This window comes from Primulina huaijiensis, chromosome 3 (genome assembly GCF_012295235.1).
Source record: "Primulina huaijiensis isolate GDHJ02 chromosome 3, ASM1229523v2, whole genome shotgun sequence".
NCBI lineage: Eukaryota > Viridiplantae > Streptophyta > Magnoliopsida > Lamiales > Gesneriaceae > Primulina > Primulina huaijiensis.
Window position 1 is genome coordinate 17,699,237 of NC_133308.1, and position 19,817 is coordinate 17,719,053.

Consider the following 19,817-nt stretch of genomic DNA (forward strand, 5'->3'; position numbering starts at 1 on the left):
AAAACACATAGGATATCCATACCCGTAGGTAAGCGGTGAATCCCCGACTACAATGCATCGACTCCTATATGTTTCGACAGAACACCCAACCTTGCCACCTGATGACCCCTTGAGAGTCGGTAAACAAGTCAAAGTGTAATTCTAGCACATAGAGTCTCAATGTTGTCCCGGGTCATAAGGACTAATGGTGTACAACCATAAACTAGGACTTTTCCACTCGATAAGTGAGAACCACTTGGAAAATCCTTTATGGAGGGTTGTTCAGTGCACTCTACAAGGAGCACCTATCTGCATGCTCGGACATCACAATGTCCCCTACCAATGAAACATGGTACTCACATCGCAGATACTAGTCTCGAACTCGAGCGGCCTATATCTTTCTTAGTGGCGGCTGAATCGACTAGGAACTGTTTAGAATATACAGTATTACAAATATGAGTTTCATGATACTCATCATATGAGCATCTCATATTCTTTCTACTATTTGTATATTCAAGGGCTTTATCTATGCAACTAGCATGGGTATACAGATAAAGAAGTGCCAAAACAATAAATTCAAATATTATTAAAATAATGATCGTTCATACATAGAGTTTCATTGTGAACACTCGGCCAACACTTGGCTCGACGTGCACCTACTCTAACAAGTATGTCTAAGTCCTAAAGATGCAGATGCATGGTAGATGTTGTCTGAGATGTTGTAACATCTGAGACAACATCCAATAATGATTAAACAGAACACATGCTGAGAGATTTCCTAAGATTGGAGAACCTCTCAAAATCTAATGCTTTGGTGAATATGTCAGCCAGTTGGTTATTTGTATCAATAAACTCCATTCGAATCAATCCTTTTTCTACAAGATCTCGAATAAAATGATGTCTTATGTCAATGTGCTTTGTTCGAGAGTGTTGTACTGGATTTTTTGAAATGTTAATCGCACTAGAGTTGTCACAGTACATAACTAAGGGTTCACTCTTTAATCCATAATCTTCGATCATTTGATTCATACACAAAAGTTGAGTGCAACCACTTCCAGCTGCCACATATTCAGATTCAGCAGTTGAAAGTGACACACAGTTCTGTTTTCTACTATGCCATGAGATCAAATTATTTCCAAGATAAAAACATCCTCTAGAAGTACTCTTTCTATCGTCTAAATCCCCAGCCCTATCAGCATCTGAGAATCCTACTAGATTAGAATTGGTTTCGCGTGTATACCATAATCCTAAGTCAAATGTTCCGGCTATGTATCGTAAGATACGTTTTACGGCTTTTAAGTTAGAAATCTTAGGATTAGATTGGTATCTAGCACACAAACAAACACTAAACATTAAGTCAGGTCGGCTAGCAGTCAAGTACAAGAGACTCCCTATGATGTTGCGGTATAGGGTGTTGTCAACATTTTCGGCAGCATCGTCTTTGGATAATTTTTCATTTGAGCCCATAGGTGTCTTCATGTGCTTGGTGTTCTCATTAGCAAATTTCTTTATCAGATTTTTGGCGTACTTACTTTGGCACAAGAAGATGCCATCATGCATTTGTCTGATTTGTAAGCCAAGAAAGAAATGTAATTCACCAACCATGCTCATTTCAAACGTAGTGGAAATGCATTCAACAAAATCATTAGCATGCTTTTGGGATGAAGAACCGAAAATGATATCATCAACATAGATTTGGCAAATAAGGATCTCACCTTTGGATTTTTGAATAAACAGAGTCTTATCTACCTCACCTCTTTAGAATCCGATTTCGAGTAGGTATTCAGTCAATCTGCCATACCAAGCACGAGGTGCTTGCTTTAAGCCATAGAGAGCCTTTTTCAACTTGTACACATGATCAAGATTATGTGGATCTTCGAATCCTTTAGGCTGTCTAACATATACTTCTTCACACAAGATACCATTCAAAAATGCACTTTTAACATCCATTTGAAACAATTTGATTTTCATAAAGCATGCAATGGCTAGCAAAAGTCGGATTGACTCAATGCGGGCAACAGGTGCAAAAGTCTCATCAAAATCAACCCCTTCAACCTGTGTGTACCCTTGAGCAACCAACATTGCTTTATTTCGAATGATGTTCCCCAAATCATCAGTTTTATTTTTAAAAATCCATTTTGTCCCAATTATATTCCCATGGTCAGGAGGTGGAACAAAAGTCCAAACATCATTTCGAACAAATTGCTCAAGCTCATCATGCATTGCATTAATCTAAAATTCATCTTTTAGTGCTTCATCAACATTTTTAGGTTCGACATTGGATACAAAACATGAAAATCTAACCTGTGAATATGTAAAGCTCATGCATATGAGTCCAGCCATTTTTCAGTAATCAACTTTTTCTTTCTCACGGGTTTGAACGTTTTCTTGCATATGTCCAACTATTTGAGATGATGGATGGTTCCTCTGAATTTTTCTTGGAATGTTCGGTCCATCATCTACTGCCTCATCATTGCTGTGATCATCTTCTTGTGATTCGGTGACTTCAGTGTCACATGTTGTGCCAGATGTTGCAACATCTGGGGCAACATCTGTATTTTCCAGTGGTATTTGATTTTCCAGAAGGTCTTCAACATCATCTTCAGAAGTTTTCTTCTTGAGATCTACACGATCATCAAAAACAACATTAATAGATTCCATAATAGTCCTAGTTCTCAAGTTCAACATACGATAAGCACGACTATTAGTGGCATATCCCAAAAATAAACACTTATCACTCTTTGAATCAAACTTGGTAACTTGATCCCTGTCATTCAAAGTGTAACACACACAGCCAAAAACATGGAAATATTTAAGGTTAGGATTTCTTCCCATGATTATTTCATAAGAAGTCATGGTTAATCCACTTCTTAAATAGACCCTATTCGAAATATGGCATGCTGTATTAAGGACTTCTGCCCAAAAACGCTTTGAGATATTCTTTGAAGCTAGCATTACCCTTGCCATTTCTTGTAAAGTTCTGTTCTTACGTTCGGCAATGCCATTTTGTTGTGGTGTTTTTGGTGTTGAAAATTCGTGTGAAATACCTTTGCTGCTACAGAAAGATGAAAATGAAGTGTTTTCAAATTCTTTACCGTGATCAGTTCTGATCTTTCTTACCTTCAAATTGTGAAAGTTGGTGATTCTTTTGATCAGATTTTTGAATACATCGAAAGTATCTGATTTCTCTCTAATAAAACTAACCCATGAAAAACGTGAGAAATCATCAACACACACAAAAGAATATTTCTTACCTACGAGACTTTCAACTTCCATAGGACCCATAAGGTCCATATGTAGTAACTCTAGACAGCGTGTTGTCCCAGATGTTGGCAACACTGGATGCGACACGCGAGTCTGTTTACCTTTTTGACAATCTCCGCACACATATGGTATTCCAGATAAAAGATTAGGCATACCTCTTACTGCATCGTATTTACTCAAGTTCTTCAGGGTTTTGAAATTTGCATCACCGAGTTTTTGATGCCATAGGTCAAGTTCGGTGATTTGCACATGTTTGCATAAAGGTTCTTCACTTATTTGGTAGCAATTGTCTGAAGACCTTGTACCTGTCATAATACATATGTTAGCTTCATCAAAAACTTCACACTTATGTTCATCAAACTTAACAAGCAAATTATCATCACACAATTGACTTATGCTAATTAGGTTCAAATTTAATCCTTCAACATGAAGAACATTGTGGAGCTTTGGTAGTCCTTCAACATTCAATGTTCCCTTTCCAACAATCCTTCCTTTAGCTCCCCCTCCATAGGTTACTCTACCATAGGTTACTCTACCACATCTTTGTTCAACATAATCAGTGAGATGTTCTCGTGATCCTGTCATATGGCGTGAGCTTCCACTATCAAAGTACCAATGACCTGCAGTGTTAGTTTTCAATGAAGTATAGACAACATTACAGTGAGTTTTTACCTTTGGTACCCAAATTTGTCTTACTGTAGGTCGGTGGTAGGAGGTGTTGCGGGAAATGTTGGACAACATTCGGGGCAACATCTGACTTGACTTTCGATTCATGCAGTCATCCAAGAGCTTAAAACAATAAGGCCTGATATGACCAGGCTTAAAGCAGTAATGACATACATACCTGCGTTTTCTCTTCTTAGGGATAGGTGCAGCAGGTTGTCTTTTCGGTGGAGAGCTTTCGGTTGAAGATGTAGTTCGTGATGGTGTGAACTTTTCAGTTTTTCCATTCACAAACACTGTAGATTTTGAAGATTCACCAATTTCAAACGCACTATCTTTGAAACCTAAAACTTTCTTGTCTTCTCTTCCCATCAAAAGTATGGAATCAAGCTCGGATGTGCTTGAATTAAACTTGGATAAAGTTTCAGTAGCCTTTTGAAGTTCATCCTTGGTCTTGCCTAGTTCCACATCTTTTTTGCAAAGAATAACTTCAAGTTTGGCTACCACAGCTTTTAGATCAGTGTTTTCCTTCATAAGCGTAGAATTTAGCTTGTTTCTTTTGGTCCAATCTTCAAATAGCTCTTCATATAGCTTTTGTACACTCTCAAGAGTGATTTCTTCATCATCAGCTTCTACCACATCATCCGCACTTGAGTTTCCAGAAGCTGTAGATTTGAAGCAAACTGATTTTTCACAGATGTTGCGGCCAGGTGTGGCAACACCTAGGGCAACACCTAAAGGATTTACTTGCATCCAGCGTCTTTCAGTCAATAATGCAGTCAGAGAGGTATGATTTTCTTCCTCAGTAGTTTTCTCCTCTGCATCAGATTCTTCATCGCTTAGGGAAACATTGTAGCCTTTATTTCTTCGCAATCTGTTGGCACCATTCATTGGCATAGTGACCGAAGCCTTTGCATTCCCTACACTGCACTGAATCATACCTTTTTGAATTGTATTGTCCCTTGCCTTCATCCCTTGGCTGAAATTGTTGCTTGGCAGGGAGCTTTTGTGGCCTTTCAGGTGCAGGAAGACTTGGAAATTTTGAGGATTGTCCAGCTTTCTTATCTCTGATTCTCTTCAAGTAATCCCCGAATTTCTTTGTGATAAAGGAGATAGAGTTCTCACAAAGATCTGATTCATTAACTTCCTTGGATATTTGAAGGAGATCATCATAAGAGTCATTCGAGACTTGGAATGCAATTGTTTTCCCCTTATCTTTCTTCTGCATATCCATGTTCATCTCGAAAGTGTGGAGTGAACTAATAAGTTCTTCCAAAGCCATCTGAGAAGTGTCCTTGGCCTCATCTATTGCAAAGATTTTTATGTTAAATCTTTCAGGTAGAGAGCGAAGGACCTTGCTGACTAGACGCTCATTTGAGATAGGATCTCCAAGACTTAACGCCTCATTAGCAATTTCCCGTAGGCGACGATCATAATCTAGTATATTTTTAGATTCTTCCATTCTCATCATCTCGAATTTGGAAGTGAGCATCCTCAATCTGGTTCGCCGCACACTTTCAGAACCTTCACAGTGTCTTTGGAGGATATCCCATGCACTTTTAGCAGACGTATAGTTTGTGATCAGGCTGAACATGTTCATGTCAACCGACGTGAATATAGCATTTAAGGCCTTTGAGTTGTAATTCGAGTTTTGCACCTCATCAGCAGTCCAGTCAGTTTCAGGTTTTATCAGGCTGTCTCCATCTTCGTCTTCCTTCTTGGGTGGAGTCCATCCATTGATGACACGTTGCCATGCACGTTCATCTATGAATTTTATGTAGTACCTTATTTTTACCTTCCATAAACTGTAGTTAGTTCCATCGAGGACCGGTGGTCGAAGTACAGCATTGGCAAGTGATGTGTCCATTTGAGTATATCTGTTAAACAAGACAAAAACCAGAATCAGCACTTAGTATATCAAGAGTAGGCTCTGATACCACTTGTTAGGATTATTTTGTCCGACAGATATCAATAAATAATGAAAATATCAGAATAGGATGTAAAATAGTGAATTTGTGTTTTATCAGAATTAAGTGTTGTGCCAGATGTTACAACATCTGAAACAACATGCAGCGGAATATAAACTTTTATAGCACAAATCGACTTTAAAGAAATAGATGGACACGTTTAAATATGCACAAGTATAAATACTTGTGCGGTGCCTTATGACAAAAATTAATCACTAGAAAACCACAATGTTTACACCAAAAACCTATTACTAGTGATTAAGACTAAAATCAATTTCCTCAACAAGTTGAGAAAACAAATGCTTTCTAAAATAACCAACAATAATAAAACGTAAACAAGAAAGCAAAACGTGAAGCCAAAAGCTTGGAGCAACAAAACGATCTTCAGCCAACTTCGTCACGGATGTTGTCTGCAGATGTCTCCAACATTCAAGGCAACACGCGATCACCACTCTCCGAAAACCAGCACGATCCTTGACCGATTATTTCTTTTATATTCTCGGCATGCACAAGTGTGTGTGTATGAATATTCTTAATGAAGAAGCCGAGAGAAGAGAGAGAGAGCCAATGCTGTCCTTGATCTCTTATTTATAGATGTAGACTTTTATCTCCACAAAGAAACCTAGTATCATAAGGAAAGTAAAAGTTTAATTAGAAATAAACTCTATTTAAACATTGATATTATATCTCTTTAAATCATTCCCATAAATACCATATCTCAACTACTTTTAAATGATTATCTCCTTTTCTAAGAAAGGCAAAATCACAAATAATCTACTCAATTAAATCAACAAGGAAAAATATTTTTATAGAAATAATTAAAAATATCGGGAATTATAACAATTAAAGTCGAGAATATTATTTCCCTTCAGTAATGATAATTTCTAATATAGGCATTGATGAGTTATAGCCCAATTTATATAATTTTATTAAAGTAGTCTCATAACCCTCTATAAATAGCTCAAGCATTTCATTTACAGAAGTATGGTCTCATTTTTACTACTAAACCTTTCTTTGTCTTTGCACCCTTTTGGGTAGTCTGTAGTCGCTAACTTGATCATCGAATGGTTTACAACAAACATTTTCGGACATCTTTAACTTTTTGTTCCTGACTGTTGGAACATTTAAAGTTTTAATTATGTACTCGCTTTAAGGAATTATTTCAATATTACTAAAATTTAGGACATCAAAAAATTCCGCAGTCATTAACTGATAAATTTAACAGACTCCTTACGTCCAATCAAGGCCTACCGAAGTCTTCATTGATTATTTCTGAGGCTATTGATATTGTCAACAATCATTTATGATATCAGATTCATTATTTTATTAATTGAAGCATTGATTCAGCAAATAAGATACTTGGGGAACGTTCAGTACGCTGTTTATAGAAATTATTCTGAAGACTGTGCCATGCATTAATTGTCACCTTATATTTCTGAAAAATCTTGACAGAGACTTGACAAAATTATACGATTGCATTTATGCCCCCAGTACGAGTCATTTATAGTCATTCATATCCGAACCAATTAAAATCATGAGAGCAAATATTGCAGTAGTCATTTTATGGTTGATTGTATGTATATTGTTGTAGGAATCCCTTTGAGATCATCCAAGCAAACACTTGCTTGTTGGGTTGTAAGTAGAGGCTTCCCTTCTTGCTCACATATATATATATGTACAAATGCCATTTTGATTGATGCCTAGCTCCTTTCATTGCTATGTTCTTGATATAATTTTTGTTATGTATTCATTGATCAAGGAATACCATTGAATTTATTGATAAAGGAGCTAGTAAACTATTGTGTCTACCATATGTTTGTTCAATTGCCTCAATGAAGTCCCTATGGTTAAAGTAAAGAATTGATAGTATTTACATGCATGTTATTGGCCAATTTCATGATTAAGAGTATCTCTCACAGTTTTGATATTTATATCAAAGAGATACTTATCACAGGTCACAGGTCACAGAATTATCAATTCTTCTTTAATTCATGCCAAGAGATATTATCTATATTGTATTGATATTTATTGTTTATTAAAGATGTTATTATTCAATTTTCATTGCCATTGCCATAACCATGTTTCAAGCCAAGCCGATGTATATGTACTTGTTATTTATAGCTTTCTACTTACTGAGTTATATATCATTCCAGTTAATATCATGTGATGCAGGTGATACGAAGGAATGAAATGGATTGTCCAGGCGGAAGAAGTTATATGGAAGATAAGGGAAAACTTTTGTCATGACACACTTATTTTGTTGTAGTGAACATTGGAATCTTAAAGAACATGTATTTTGTAAAATGAACCAAGAGAAAAATTTGTGATGGCTTTTGACTATAGCTTGGATGATATTTTGTGAATGAATATGCATAAAAGTTTTAAAATGTTTATTGTGAAATTAGTATTTTATGCTTCCCTTTTTCCAACGTAAGGCTTCCGCGTATGTTATTTTTTTTTTTTTAAATTTAAATGTCATGGGAGTGGATTGTTTCACTACATGTGTCGCAACTGTACCCAATCTCGTCAAATGATGACTCTCATGGAGTCGGTAAACGAGTCAAAGCACATTCCTAGCATTTAGAGTCTCAGTGTTGTCCCGGGTCGTAAGGACTAATGATGTACAATCATAACCACAGACTTATTCTCTCGATGAATGATAACCACTTAGAAAGTCCGAGGGAGGGTAGTTTGGTATAGTCATCATATGACTACCCATCTGCATGTTTGGACATCTCTATTCCCTTACCAAGAAACGCGGTACAGAACATCACAGATGCTAGTCTCGAGCTCAAGTGATCTTTATCCATGTTTTAGATGGCTGAATGGACTAGGAACGAATTTAGATTATACAGTGTTTACAAATGAAGTTCAACATCGAAATAAGATTCATTTGTATTAAAGTATAATCAAGGACTTTATCTATGCTGATTGCATGGGTATACAGATAAAGTAAACTGAAACCATGAAAAGTTAAATTATATTAAAATAAAGATTGTTTATTTCACTTGAATCAATAAATTCTCTAGCCAACCGTTGACTTACAGGGCATCTACTCTAACAATCTCTCACTTGCCCTAGAGCCAATTACCCATAAACTTTAATCACATTGCTTCACGATGTTTATCAAACAATGATCCTGGCAAGGGCTTTGTAAGTGGATCAGCAACATTATCTGCAGAGGGGACTCTTACGAGTGATATATCTCCTCTTCCCATAATCTCTCGGATGATGTGGGACTTCCTCAGTACATGTTTGGATCGCTGATGAGACCTTGGTTCCTTGCTTGCGCAACGGCACAAGTGTTGTCGCAGTACACCGGAACTGGATCAACTTTATTAGGAATGACGCCCAACTCTTGGACAAAATTCCTCATCCAAACCGCCTCTTTGGCTGCAGCAGATGTAGCAATGTATTCACCTTCAGTGGTGGAATCCGCAACGGTGTCTTGCTAGGAACTCTTCCAAGAGACAGCCACAACATATAGCATGAATACAAAACCAGAGGTAGACTTCGAATCATCTACGTCACATTGGAAGCCAGAATCAGTATAGCCTTCCAATTTCAATTGTCCACTCCCATAGACCATGAACAAGTTCTTAGTCCTTTTCAAGTACTTAAGAATATCTTTCATGACATTCCAATGCATTGGACCAGGGTGATATCTGCTTGTAACACTCAGACCGTAAGCAACATCAGGACGCGTTGATATCATACCATACTTGATACTACGAATGGCTGACACATATGGAATACATGTCATCATCTCTATCTCTTCATCAGTTTTGGGACACATAGCTTTAGATAAAGTAACACCATGACACATTGGCAAGCATCCTCTCTTGGACTCTTCCATAGAGAATCGCTTCAGAATTGTATCGATATAAGTGGCTTGGGTGAGCCCCAACATCCTTTTAATCTATCTTTATAGATTTTTATTCCCAATACATAGGATGCTTCACCCATGTCTTTCATTGAGAATTTACTTGCTAACTATACTTTAGTTGATTACAGTAATCCTACATCATTCCCAATGAGTAGGATGTCATCAACATAAAGTACTAGGAATGTCACTGCACTCCCACTAACTTTCTTGTACACGCATGGTTCCTCAGGATTCTTAGCAATACCAAATTCCTTGATAGTGCTGTCAAATCTGAGGTTCCAACTCCTTGACGACTTCTTGAGACCATATATTGATCTCTGAAGTTTGCATACCTTATGTTCACTTCCTACTGATGTGTGTCCCTCAGGTTGAGACATATAAATTTCTTCTTTGATGTCTCCATTGAGGAATGCAGTCTTTACATCCATTTGCCATATTTCACAGTCATACCTTGCTACTATGGCAAGTAGTATTATAATGGACTTCAACATAGCAACTGGTGAAAAATTTTCCTCATAGTTAATTCCTTGCCTTTGAGTATAATCTTTTGCAACCAGTCTCGCTTTGAAGGTCAATACCTTCCATCTGCCACAAGTTTTATTTTGTAGATCCATTTGCATCATATGGGAACGATTCCCTTAGGTGGATCCACCAATGTCCAAACTTGGTTTGAATACATAGTGTCCATTTCAGACTGCATGGCTTCAAGCCATTTGATTGAATCAGTATCAGATATTGCTTCTTTAACGTTCATTGGATCACATCCAACAAAAGGCTCATCATGGCCTTGTTCATGAAGAAGCATGTATCTTGCAGGTGGTCTGATAACCCTATCAGACCTTCTAGGAGCGTGTACTTCAACTACTGGTTGTTGGGAATTAGGTTCAACTTCTATAGTTGAGGGAATATCTTGAATTTCTTCAAGTTCTATCATCTTGCCTCTTCTATCTAATAGAAATTTTTTTTTTCCAAAAAAAAAGTGGCATTTCTTGAAACAAACACTTTTGCTTCATTGGGGGTGATAGAAATAATATCCAACACAATTTTTTGGATATCCTACAAAGTAGCACAAAGTGGATCTACTATCCAATTTGTCTCCCACTGTCTGCTTCACGTAAGTAGGACATCCCCATATTCTCAAGTAAGAATATTTGGGAGTTTTCCCGTCTTTATCTCATATGGTGTTTTATCCACTGCTTTTGTATGGACATTATTCAACAACATTGCCATAGTTTCAAACGCAATGCCCCAAAACGATGTAGGCAATTCAGTGAATCCCATCATGGATCGAACCATGTCCATCAAGGTTCGATTACGACGTTCAGAAACATCATTCAATTGTGGTGTTGTTGGTAGAGTCCATTGTGAGAGAATACAATTCTCTTTTAGATAACCAAAAAATTCAGTACTCAAGTATTCTCCACCTCGATCAGATTGAAGTGTCTTAATACTCTTTTCCAACTGTTTTTCTACTTCATATCTGAATTCTTTGAACCTTTCAAATGCTTCAGATTTGTGTTTCATCAAATAAACATACACATACCTCGAATGGTCATCAGTAAAGGTAATGAAGTAGGAATGCCCAAATTTTGTGCTAACACTTAGCGAGCCACAAACTTATGTGTGGATCAAATCCAGTAGACCATGTGCACGTTCCACGTTTTCATTGAATAGAGTCTTAGTCATTTTTCCTTTTAGACAGTACTCACAAGTAGGTAGAGAATTTTATGTGTGACAAGTCAAACATGCCTTCTCCCACTAGTTGTGCATCCTTCTTTGAGAAATATGACCTTGTCTAGCGTACCATATTTGTACAGGATTTGGAATTCTTTTGTTTGTTGCTGAAATCCTGTTTACTTGGACATTCTCTTACCATTTCCAGAACATTTCTGGCACATAATTTCTTATGTCCGAACTTTTTGCAGTGAAATAAATATGTTCTGACTTATCGGGTTTTGTAGGTTCTTTAAGTGTCCTTCAGAGTTTGCCTCTTATTGGGATCGTTTTTCTTGTGAGGGACATAACATTTCTTTCCCTTACCTTGTGGGCCATTTTTCGTCTGACGAGAGGCCCATTAGAAAATAAACAATTTTCTGTTTTATGGTGATCTCATAAGTTATAAGCGTATTGAATAGCTCTTCAAGGCTATCATATATCTTATTCAAATTGAAGTTCACCATAATCCCGTCAAATGAGGAAGAGAAAGACAACAAATTGATGTTATCTAGTAACTCGTTAGGAATCACGTATTCCAGATCCACCACATTCTCAACAAGCACAGTCATATGTACACCATGTTCATGAGCCCTTTGAAAGTGGTATGCATTATTGTTTGAGTTTCATGCACCATGTAACTCTTGCACGTGTATTCGTATGTCAGCAGCATTCAACATTTCCTCAAACTGTCCCTACAGTTCATTTGACATGGAAGCGAGCATGTTACGCTTTAGCTTGCATACTATGGTCCTACCATCTTGCATGCTTTGTCAGTTCAACAAGACTGACATTAGTGTATATGTCATTTTCTCCGAATTCAAAACAATTTTCCCAACCAGTCTTGAAAGTTAGATTCGATTAGTTTGTTAATAACAGATATAGATTACGTGACGAGATCGAAAATATACTGATATGGAAACAGAATAATGATTGCTGATTATTTTAAAATAATTTTAATATATAAAATATGGATTTTTATTTTATAAATTTTCTCCCACTATTTTGACATTTCCACCACCCTCTGATGAAAAATGGAAATCGTATTTCCATAGTGGGCACGTAGAGTCCAATTAGCCAATTATAATCCCGAATAATATCAATCAATTATAATTTCTAAAAGGTAGAATCCAATTGCATCCCTATGCAACCTCCGCGTGTGTTGCCTCACGTTTAATAAGGACCCAATAATATGACGTCATTTATTTTCACGTGTCAAACCGACCCATCAATATTGAATTGTAATGGACGGTCGTCATGAGTTCTCCCAATAATATGAGCCGAAGTCATGGGAGTTCCACTCAATTCACATCATATGTCCGGTGGAAGTCGCAGTTTTCTGGCATCCAGGCCTCCCCAATAATATGAGCCAGACACTGTCCGCGGGTAGCGATCAACATGCAACCACGGTTGATGGAAGGCGTGAATAAATTAAACTCTTTTAATTTTTACTTTTGTGGTTTGATATAAATTTTGAATCTTATTCAAAATGAGGGATTTTAATTTTAAAATCGTCTCATCATTTTGATTTAAAATCGTGTTCCATGTTTGTATGCTTGTCGGATTCATGCAACTATATTATTTAATAATATACATACATGCATACTACTATATATCACATATATATCATAATATGACATTCAACAATAAATAAGGATGATCGATCACCAACACTATTTGATCCATGTGAGCCAGACATAGATCCAGGTCCAAAACCTAGGTGAATGCAGGGATGCAAATGCAACTTATTACATGAGCTTCCAATATTTTACATATCTTCATCTTGTGTTCCTGGCCCACCATCTTCCAGTCTTGATCTCCCACTATTTCCAATAATTATATTTAAATAGCCATGGCACATAAGGGATACATCTCATGGGGTGGGAACGGACCATAAACCAGACCCACTTTAATAATATCAAATATTAAAAAAATGAAATAAAACAGTAAAATATCCTAACATACACCTAACACATTGGTCAAAGCTCTCAATCATCTTTCATGCATATAATATCAAATATTAACATCAATTAATTAAACAAATTTAATTAATTGATTGAATCTTGCATCTAATAATATTATAACTAACCACCACAATTATTAAAGAATTTAATAAATTAAATAAATACTTTTATTTAATTTCCAATTAATTCAATAATAATTGATTTCTTGTAAAACATATTTTTACCATAAATAATTAAAATCATATTCTAATTATTTACCTTACAAGAAAATTTTAAATTTAGCAAAATTTTATTTTAAGGAAAAACTTAACAATTTTCATAAAATATCAATTTTATCCAAAATTTTTTAAAATCTGAAAATCGCACCATAGGCTCGAACAATTCAAGCTCACGACCCGGCACTGTGCCCGAGACGTGCCCGGGCACCTGCCCCCATTGCCCGCAGACCGCGCGCACGCTGAAAGGACGCTCCACGCAGCTCCTGCGCGCGCGCCGCTTGAACGCTCCGCGCAGCTCGTGTAAGCGTGCTGCGCGCACAGTCTGCCCGGAATTCGAATTTTTTTTTCGAAAATCCTATAAAAATAATTTTTATGGTACATCAATTTTCTGAAAAATTTACTTGTGTGGTTAGAAATATTATTCAACATGATTTAAATCATACGATAAAGAGAACTTTCCTCTGATACTACTGTTGGGACATCGGTTTTCTCGTACCCAAAAGCAGCGGAAGTTTAAAAAATTTTAATTTGACATTCAAAATTTTCTTTGGACACTCGTATAGTTTTAATAAATAAAAATACATAGAATGTTTAAAACTTTTATCTTTAGTGAACAATTTTTACTTGGCTCCAACTACGCCGGTATAAGCGAACGTAGCTCTTGTTGTAAATCTCACGTACTTTCTTCAAATCTTCTTTCTTCAATCTTCTAATCAGGTCCACGATCGGATTAATTGTTCTTCTTCTAACATGCATTAGAAAATTAGAAGATATTTTACTTAGAGATAGTGCACTAAAAATCGACACAACTCTCAAACTAAGAGCGGCCGAATTTTTCTTGCAATGAAAAGTGATTTTTGCGAGAGCTCCCAATTGTAAAATACGAATCTCATCTTGATTCTCAGATGCATGCCATTTGGAATAATAAAATATTCCAATTATATTTCTAACCTTCTTTTTACTTAATTAATCCAATTAATTAAGTTAACTAAAAATTCTAAATCCATGCCATATTAAATGCAATCTTTAATATTAATGCATATATTTTAAGAATATTATGCATTAATATTATTTTGCTTTGTGTGAAAGTTTTTTCAATTATGGTATCATAAATATTTTCATAAATCAATACCATATTTAATAAAAACTTTTAACTCAATTAAAATATAATTCAATTGTTAAAGCCTATTTGAACTTTAATAAATTAGCATGATCGGCTTATACTCTTACAAGCCCATGATCCATGCTCCCATTATATTAATCTCATCATAATCACGATCGACGATCCAATATGATCAATGTAACAAATTCAACTTGTTTGTTATTATGATGCATACTCTAATTTCGAGATCACCAATATCTAAATAAGGCAGGTGCACTCTCTTTGACTGTTTTAGCAGTCATGCTCTCAAAAATTTCTATAAGCTTTTAAAAACTTTATTTATAAGCTTATCGATTGATCATATCAAACTTATTTCTTATAAATTCAACTCATTGAATTTATTATCTCAACGGGAACAAGTAAACCAGTGCTTGTGTGACCCTCAATAGTTCAGGGATACAGCTAGCCGTGGGTTCACAACTCTTTGTGATTCAGGACAATTTCCTTTATTCGGGCTTACCCTAATTTGCCCACATTCCATGCACCTACATTTGATCACGAGAATGTCAGAAACCGTTTTCTGATTAAACCCATCGAATCATGGTAAGAGCGTCTAGTAGCATCGTCCCATGATTCCCTAGGTATCACTGATAGTGCCTGCAAGAACCATTCGATTATGATTAATGTACAATATGGTCCTTTCATCTAATATATCCCGATCGAATCTGCAACTATTGGTTCATCGAGGGTTACATAATAATTCGATAACTATGTGACACATCTTTGAGAATAAATAGTGGCATCGCATGTACAAGTACAGAACTCCTTATCTAACGTACATATCATACTCCGGCCAGATATTCCATGCACTATTATTTCATCAGATCACATAGGATATCCACACCTGTAGGTGAGCGGTGAATCCCCGACTACAATGCACTGGCTCCTACGTGTGTCGCAACTGTACCCAATCTCGCCACCTGATGACTCTCCTAGAGTTGGTAAACGAGTCAAAGTACAGTCCTAGCATATTTAGCCTCACTGTTGTCTCAGGTCGTAAGGACTAATGATGTACGATTTTAACCACGGACTTATCCTCTCGATGAATGATAACCACTTGGAAAGTCCAAGGGAGGGTAGTTCGGTATAATCATCATATGACTACCCATCTGCATGTTTGGACATCTCTATGCCCTTACCAAGAAACGCGGTACACAACATCACAGATGCTAGTCTCGAGCTCAAGCGACCATTATCCATGTTTTAAGAGGCTGAATCGACTAGAAACGAATTTAGATTATACAGTGTTTACAAATGAGTTTCAACATCGAATTATGATTCATTTGTATTAAAGTATAATCAAGAACTTTATCTATGCTGATTGGATGGGTATACAGATAAAGTAAACTGAAACCATGAAAAGTTAAATTATATTAAAATAAAGATTGTTTATTTCACTTGAGTCAATAAATTCTCTAGCCAACCGTTGGCTTGCAGGGCATCTACTCTAACAGTATGAGCGATTCTTCTTCCGGAAAGGATGAATGGAAGCTCTTGATTTCTTTCTTATGATTCGTTTAATATTTTGTTAAGAAAAAATAATAATGACTTGATTTTAGATGTTGGAGACAAATTTTTTTATCATTTAATTTTAGAGGTTGCAAACAGTACCTAAACTCTAAACCGATTGTATGTGGAATCACATTCCTCAAGATGTGAACTACACATTAATTAGTGAAAGTTCTCTTGACACCTTGATGCTTTACATAGTGATTTTGATGTTTATAAGGAGGTTATTCAGCCCTTGAACAATTTATAGACTTGTTCAGAAAGTCCAAGTTAATATGGATTGCATGACTGTATCTTGGTTAATAATGAGTGCAAGATTAATAAAATTACTTCCTACTGTAGATATTTAGTTACTGATTCAAGGAATGGGGAAATAGAACTCTCGTTTTGCCTAACTTAGAGTAGCAAGAAACTTGTGAATACTAAGACTAATGAAGAATCATATTATGTAATACAAAAGTAACATACGTATGAGTTGTTAGAAAGAACATAGGGGAGATTGATATATATTGTCGTCATTGGTTCTACTTTGAAAACCTAACAGATTTTGTGTTCCTATTTGTTTCTACGAATAAACTGGAATATACCTCAATTGAATTGTAATTGGAATTGAGAGCAAATGTAATAAAATACAGGGACTTACGATTTGAGACTTAAATTGGACATTTTTATTTTGGTTAGACACATCAATACCATTGAATATATCATACTGAACATTTATTTCATTTAGATCCGGTTATATTTCGATTGAGATACATTATAAATGATGTGTTATTGTGTTATGGAGATTTTTGAACACCTATCTGGCTTAGGTAGTTGCTAGATTCGAGAGTGGAGCCATATCCAAAGACACGGTTCACTGAGTTGTGGACCAACTCGAGTTTATTATATATGATTTTTGATATCGTTTCTTTAATTTCATATATCCTGATATCTTGCAATTTTTCATGCATTGCATCATGCATAGAATAGTTTCATTTCTATGTCATATATCGTTGTTTCTTGATATCTTGCACTAGGGTTCTGAGTCCTGAGGAGGTTGTTGCGTGTTTTGTCTATGGACAAGATAGGTTACACTGATGGTTCAACTTCAGTTGCCCAAGAGAAAGTATCAAGAAGTACAGAGCTCCATGATAGTGCGCTCGATCATATGAAAGTACTTTATCGTGATGTCATCTCAGATATTATATGGATATCACATAGATTTATACTTTTATCGGAAGATGCCTCGAGTAGTTTTACTATTTATTTAGAGTATTTTGAGGGTCGTATTATGTTATTATCGAGCCTTGCAGGTTATATGATATTTTCGGTTTTTTTTATACTTTGATTGTGTCTGGCCGACACTTATTTATTTTGATTATGTTTTTTGAGGACGTATGTTAATTATTTTGAGTAATTGATTTTCTAGAGACAACAGTTCATAGACCCAAACACAAATTTTTAGCTAACTTTTCCACTGTTATTAACTAATTACGATTTTATGTTAATTATTCGTGATTAAGATAACATGCCCTCACATTTATGCTCTCTCCTTTGTGATGTATAGTCAATTAGCAAATCTAATTGACGAAACTGAAATGTGATATGTTAGGTCAGTGTTGGTAGTGTAGCCCCTATCCATATTTTCTACTGGAACAGACCCAATGTTGATGAATAAATGAGCTGTTTAAAGTTAAACATCATGGGTGTCATCTACTCGATAATTGGAAGTTATCATACAAACATGAGGGGATCCCTGCAACTAATGTGCTAGTTTATTGGATTTTATGCCATCTTACCCAACTTATAAAAGAAAAATATAATAACCTCGTGCCATCGATTTTAAAGATCTCTAAGTTGATTGAATACCCCTATCTCATCTCTCTCTCATTAATAGTCACCATTGTTGGAGTACTGTTTTCTCGCACCCAACACGCAAAGAAGTTTAAAAATTTTAGTTTTGACGTTCAAAACATTCCTTGGACGTTGTATAATTTAGAACATTCATAAAGTGTTTAATTCTATTTACCTTTACGCATTTAACGTTGGACACCAAACCATTCCATGATTAGCATAGTTTTTCCTTATTGTAAATCCCTACGAACCAATATTCCTCCTTCTTTGATTGTCAAAAAAGATCCATTATCGGAGACTGGATTCCTCGTATAAATCACAATATAGATCTAAACGAAATTTGCGTTGAGATTAGATAGCCTGAATTTTAGAAATCCGATGGCAATGGAAGTAGCCGAAATTTTTCTTTAAAATTTGTGTGGTGGCCGAAATTTTGCAAGGAAAAGAGAAGGAGATAAATTTTGGTGCAAAAATTGTCTCATTTCATATAATCCTTAATGAAATATTTATAGACTTTAATTCCTGATCAAATCAGAAATCTCACTCTTATTATTATTCATAATCCTAATCCCATTAGAATTAATTTATTTTAAGTAATTAATTAAAATTCTCATGTTGTATATATCACGCAAATTCATATCTTGTACATATTTAATTCACGTAACATGAATGCATGCAATATAGGATTTTTATTATTTAATTTTTTTTAATTATGTGCTTATTTATTTTTATGTATTTAATGCAAAATTCATGCATGATAGGATTTATTTCATGAAATTTTAAAAGTTCATGCATTAGGGTTTCTAGGTGCATTTCTCGCTCGAACGAGGAACAGAGAATTTTCAGGAAAATTATTTTATTACATGATTAGTTTTTATTAATTAATATAAGGTGTTTTAAGGGTATTTTTCAAAAATGGGAATTTCTTTGAGTATTTTTACCCTCAGGATTTTATTTTTAATGGTACGCAAATTTTATCGAATCGGGGGATTTTTTTTTAAGAATTCGGCTAATATTTTCAAAATCTTTCTAACACGAAATATTTTTCGAAAGTGTGTTTGGATTTAATGGGTCTATTTTTAAGCTTATTGGCCTTAAAACTCTTTTAAAACTTTTAAAATGAAATTGTGGCCCATTAAGAAATTATTAACTATATAATTAAGCTCTTAAACACCACTCACCCTAAACCTAATTTGTATCAGCCGACACTCACCTCATGCAGATTCCCTCTGCTCGGTTTCATCACCCTAGCAGCTGAAAGCATCGGTTTTCCAGTTGTTCTTGAAAATAAAACTTCATCCGGGTTCCCTCTCATCATTCTTGCTCTCCAAACATCATAAGGCACGCGTTGTAGCATCGTTTTTGCATCACTCATGTGTATATTACTGATGTTTATGTGTCCATGCGTGAAATCTCTCGATCTGAACATGAACATGAAGTGTTATCGATTTTACATAGGTTTCCTTACATCCTTTATTTTTTTGCTCACGATTATCGGAGTTTTCATGCAAGGGGCCGTGCTTGTCTTGTAGATGTGTCAAACAGGGGATTCGAGAACATAAGTCCACAGCATAGCGAGCACTCTTCACTCAACTAAGCCTTTGTTCTTGGTTGATTAGGGGTTGCTCGTGGTGTATAGGTACTGTCTTGGGGCTT

The 19,817-nt window shown here is 35.7% G+C and overlaps 1 protein-coding gene across 1 annotated transcript; it reads right to left on the minus strand.

Annotated features, from left to right (window-relative positions):
* Nucleotides 1-2,325: 2,325 nt before the first annotated feature.
* LOC140972527 (uncharacterized) lies at nucleotides 2,326-5,773 on the minus strand. Its single transcript, XM_073434943.1, has 2 exons — nucleotides 4,848-5,773; nucleotides 2,326-4,780 (listed from the first exon to the last, which is right to left on the minus strand). The coding sequence occupies exons 1-2, from the start codon at nucleotides 5,771-5,773 to the stop codon at nucleotides 2,326-2,328; spliced, it is 3,381 nt and encodes a 1,126-aa protein (XP_073291044.1).
* Between the last annotated feature and the right edge of the window lie 14,044 nt (nucleotides 5,774-19,817).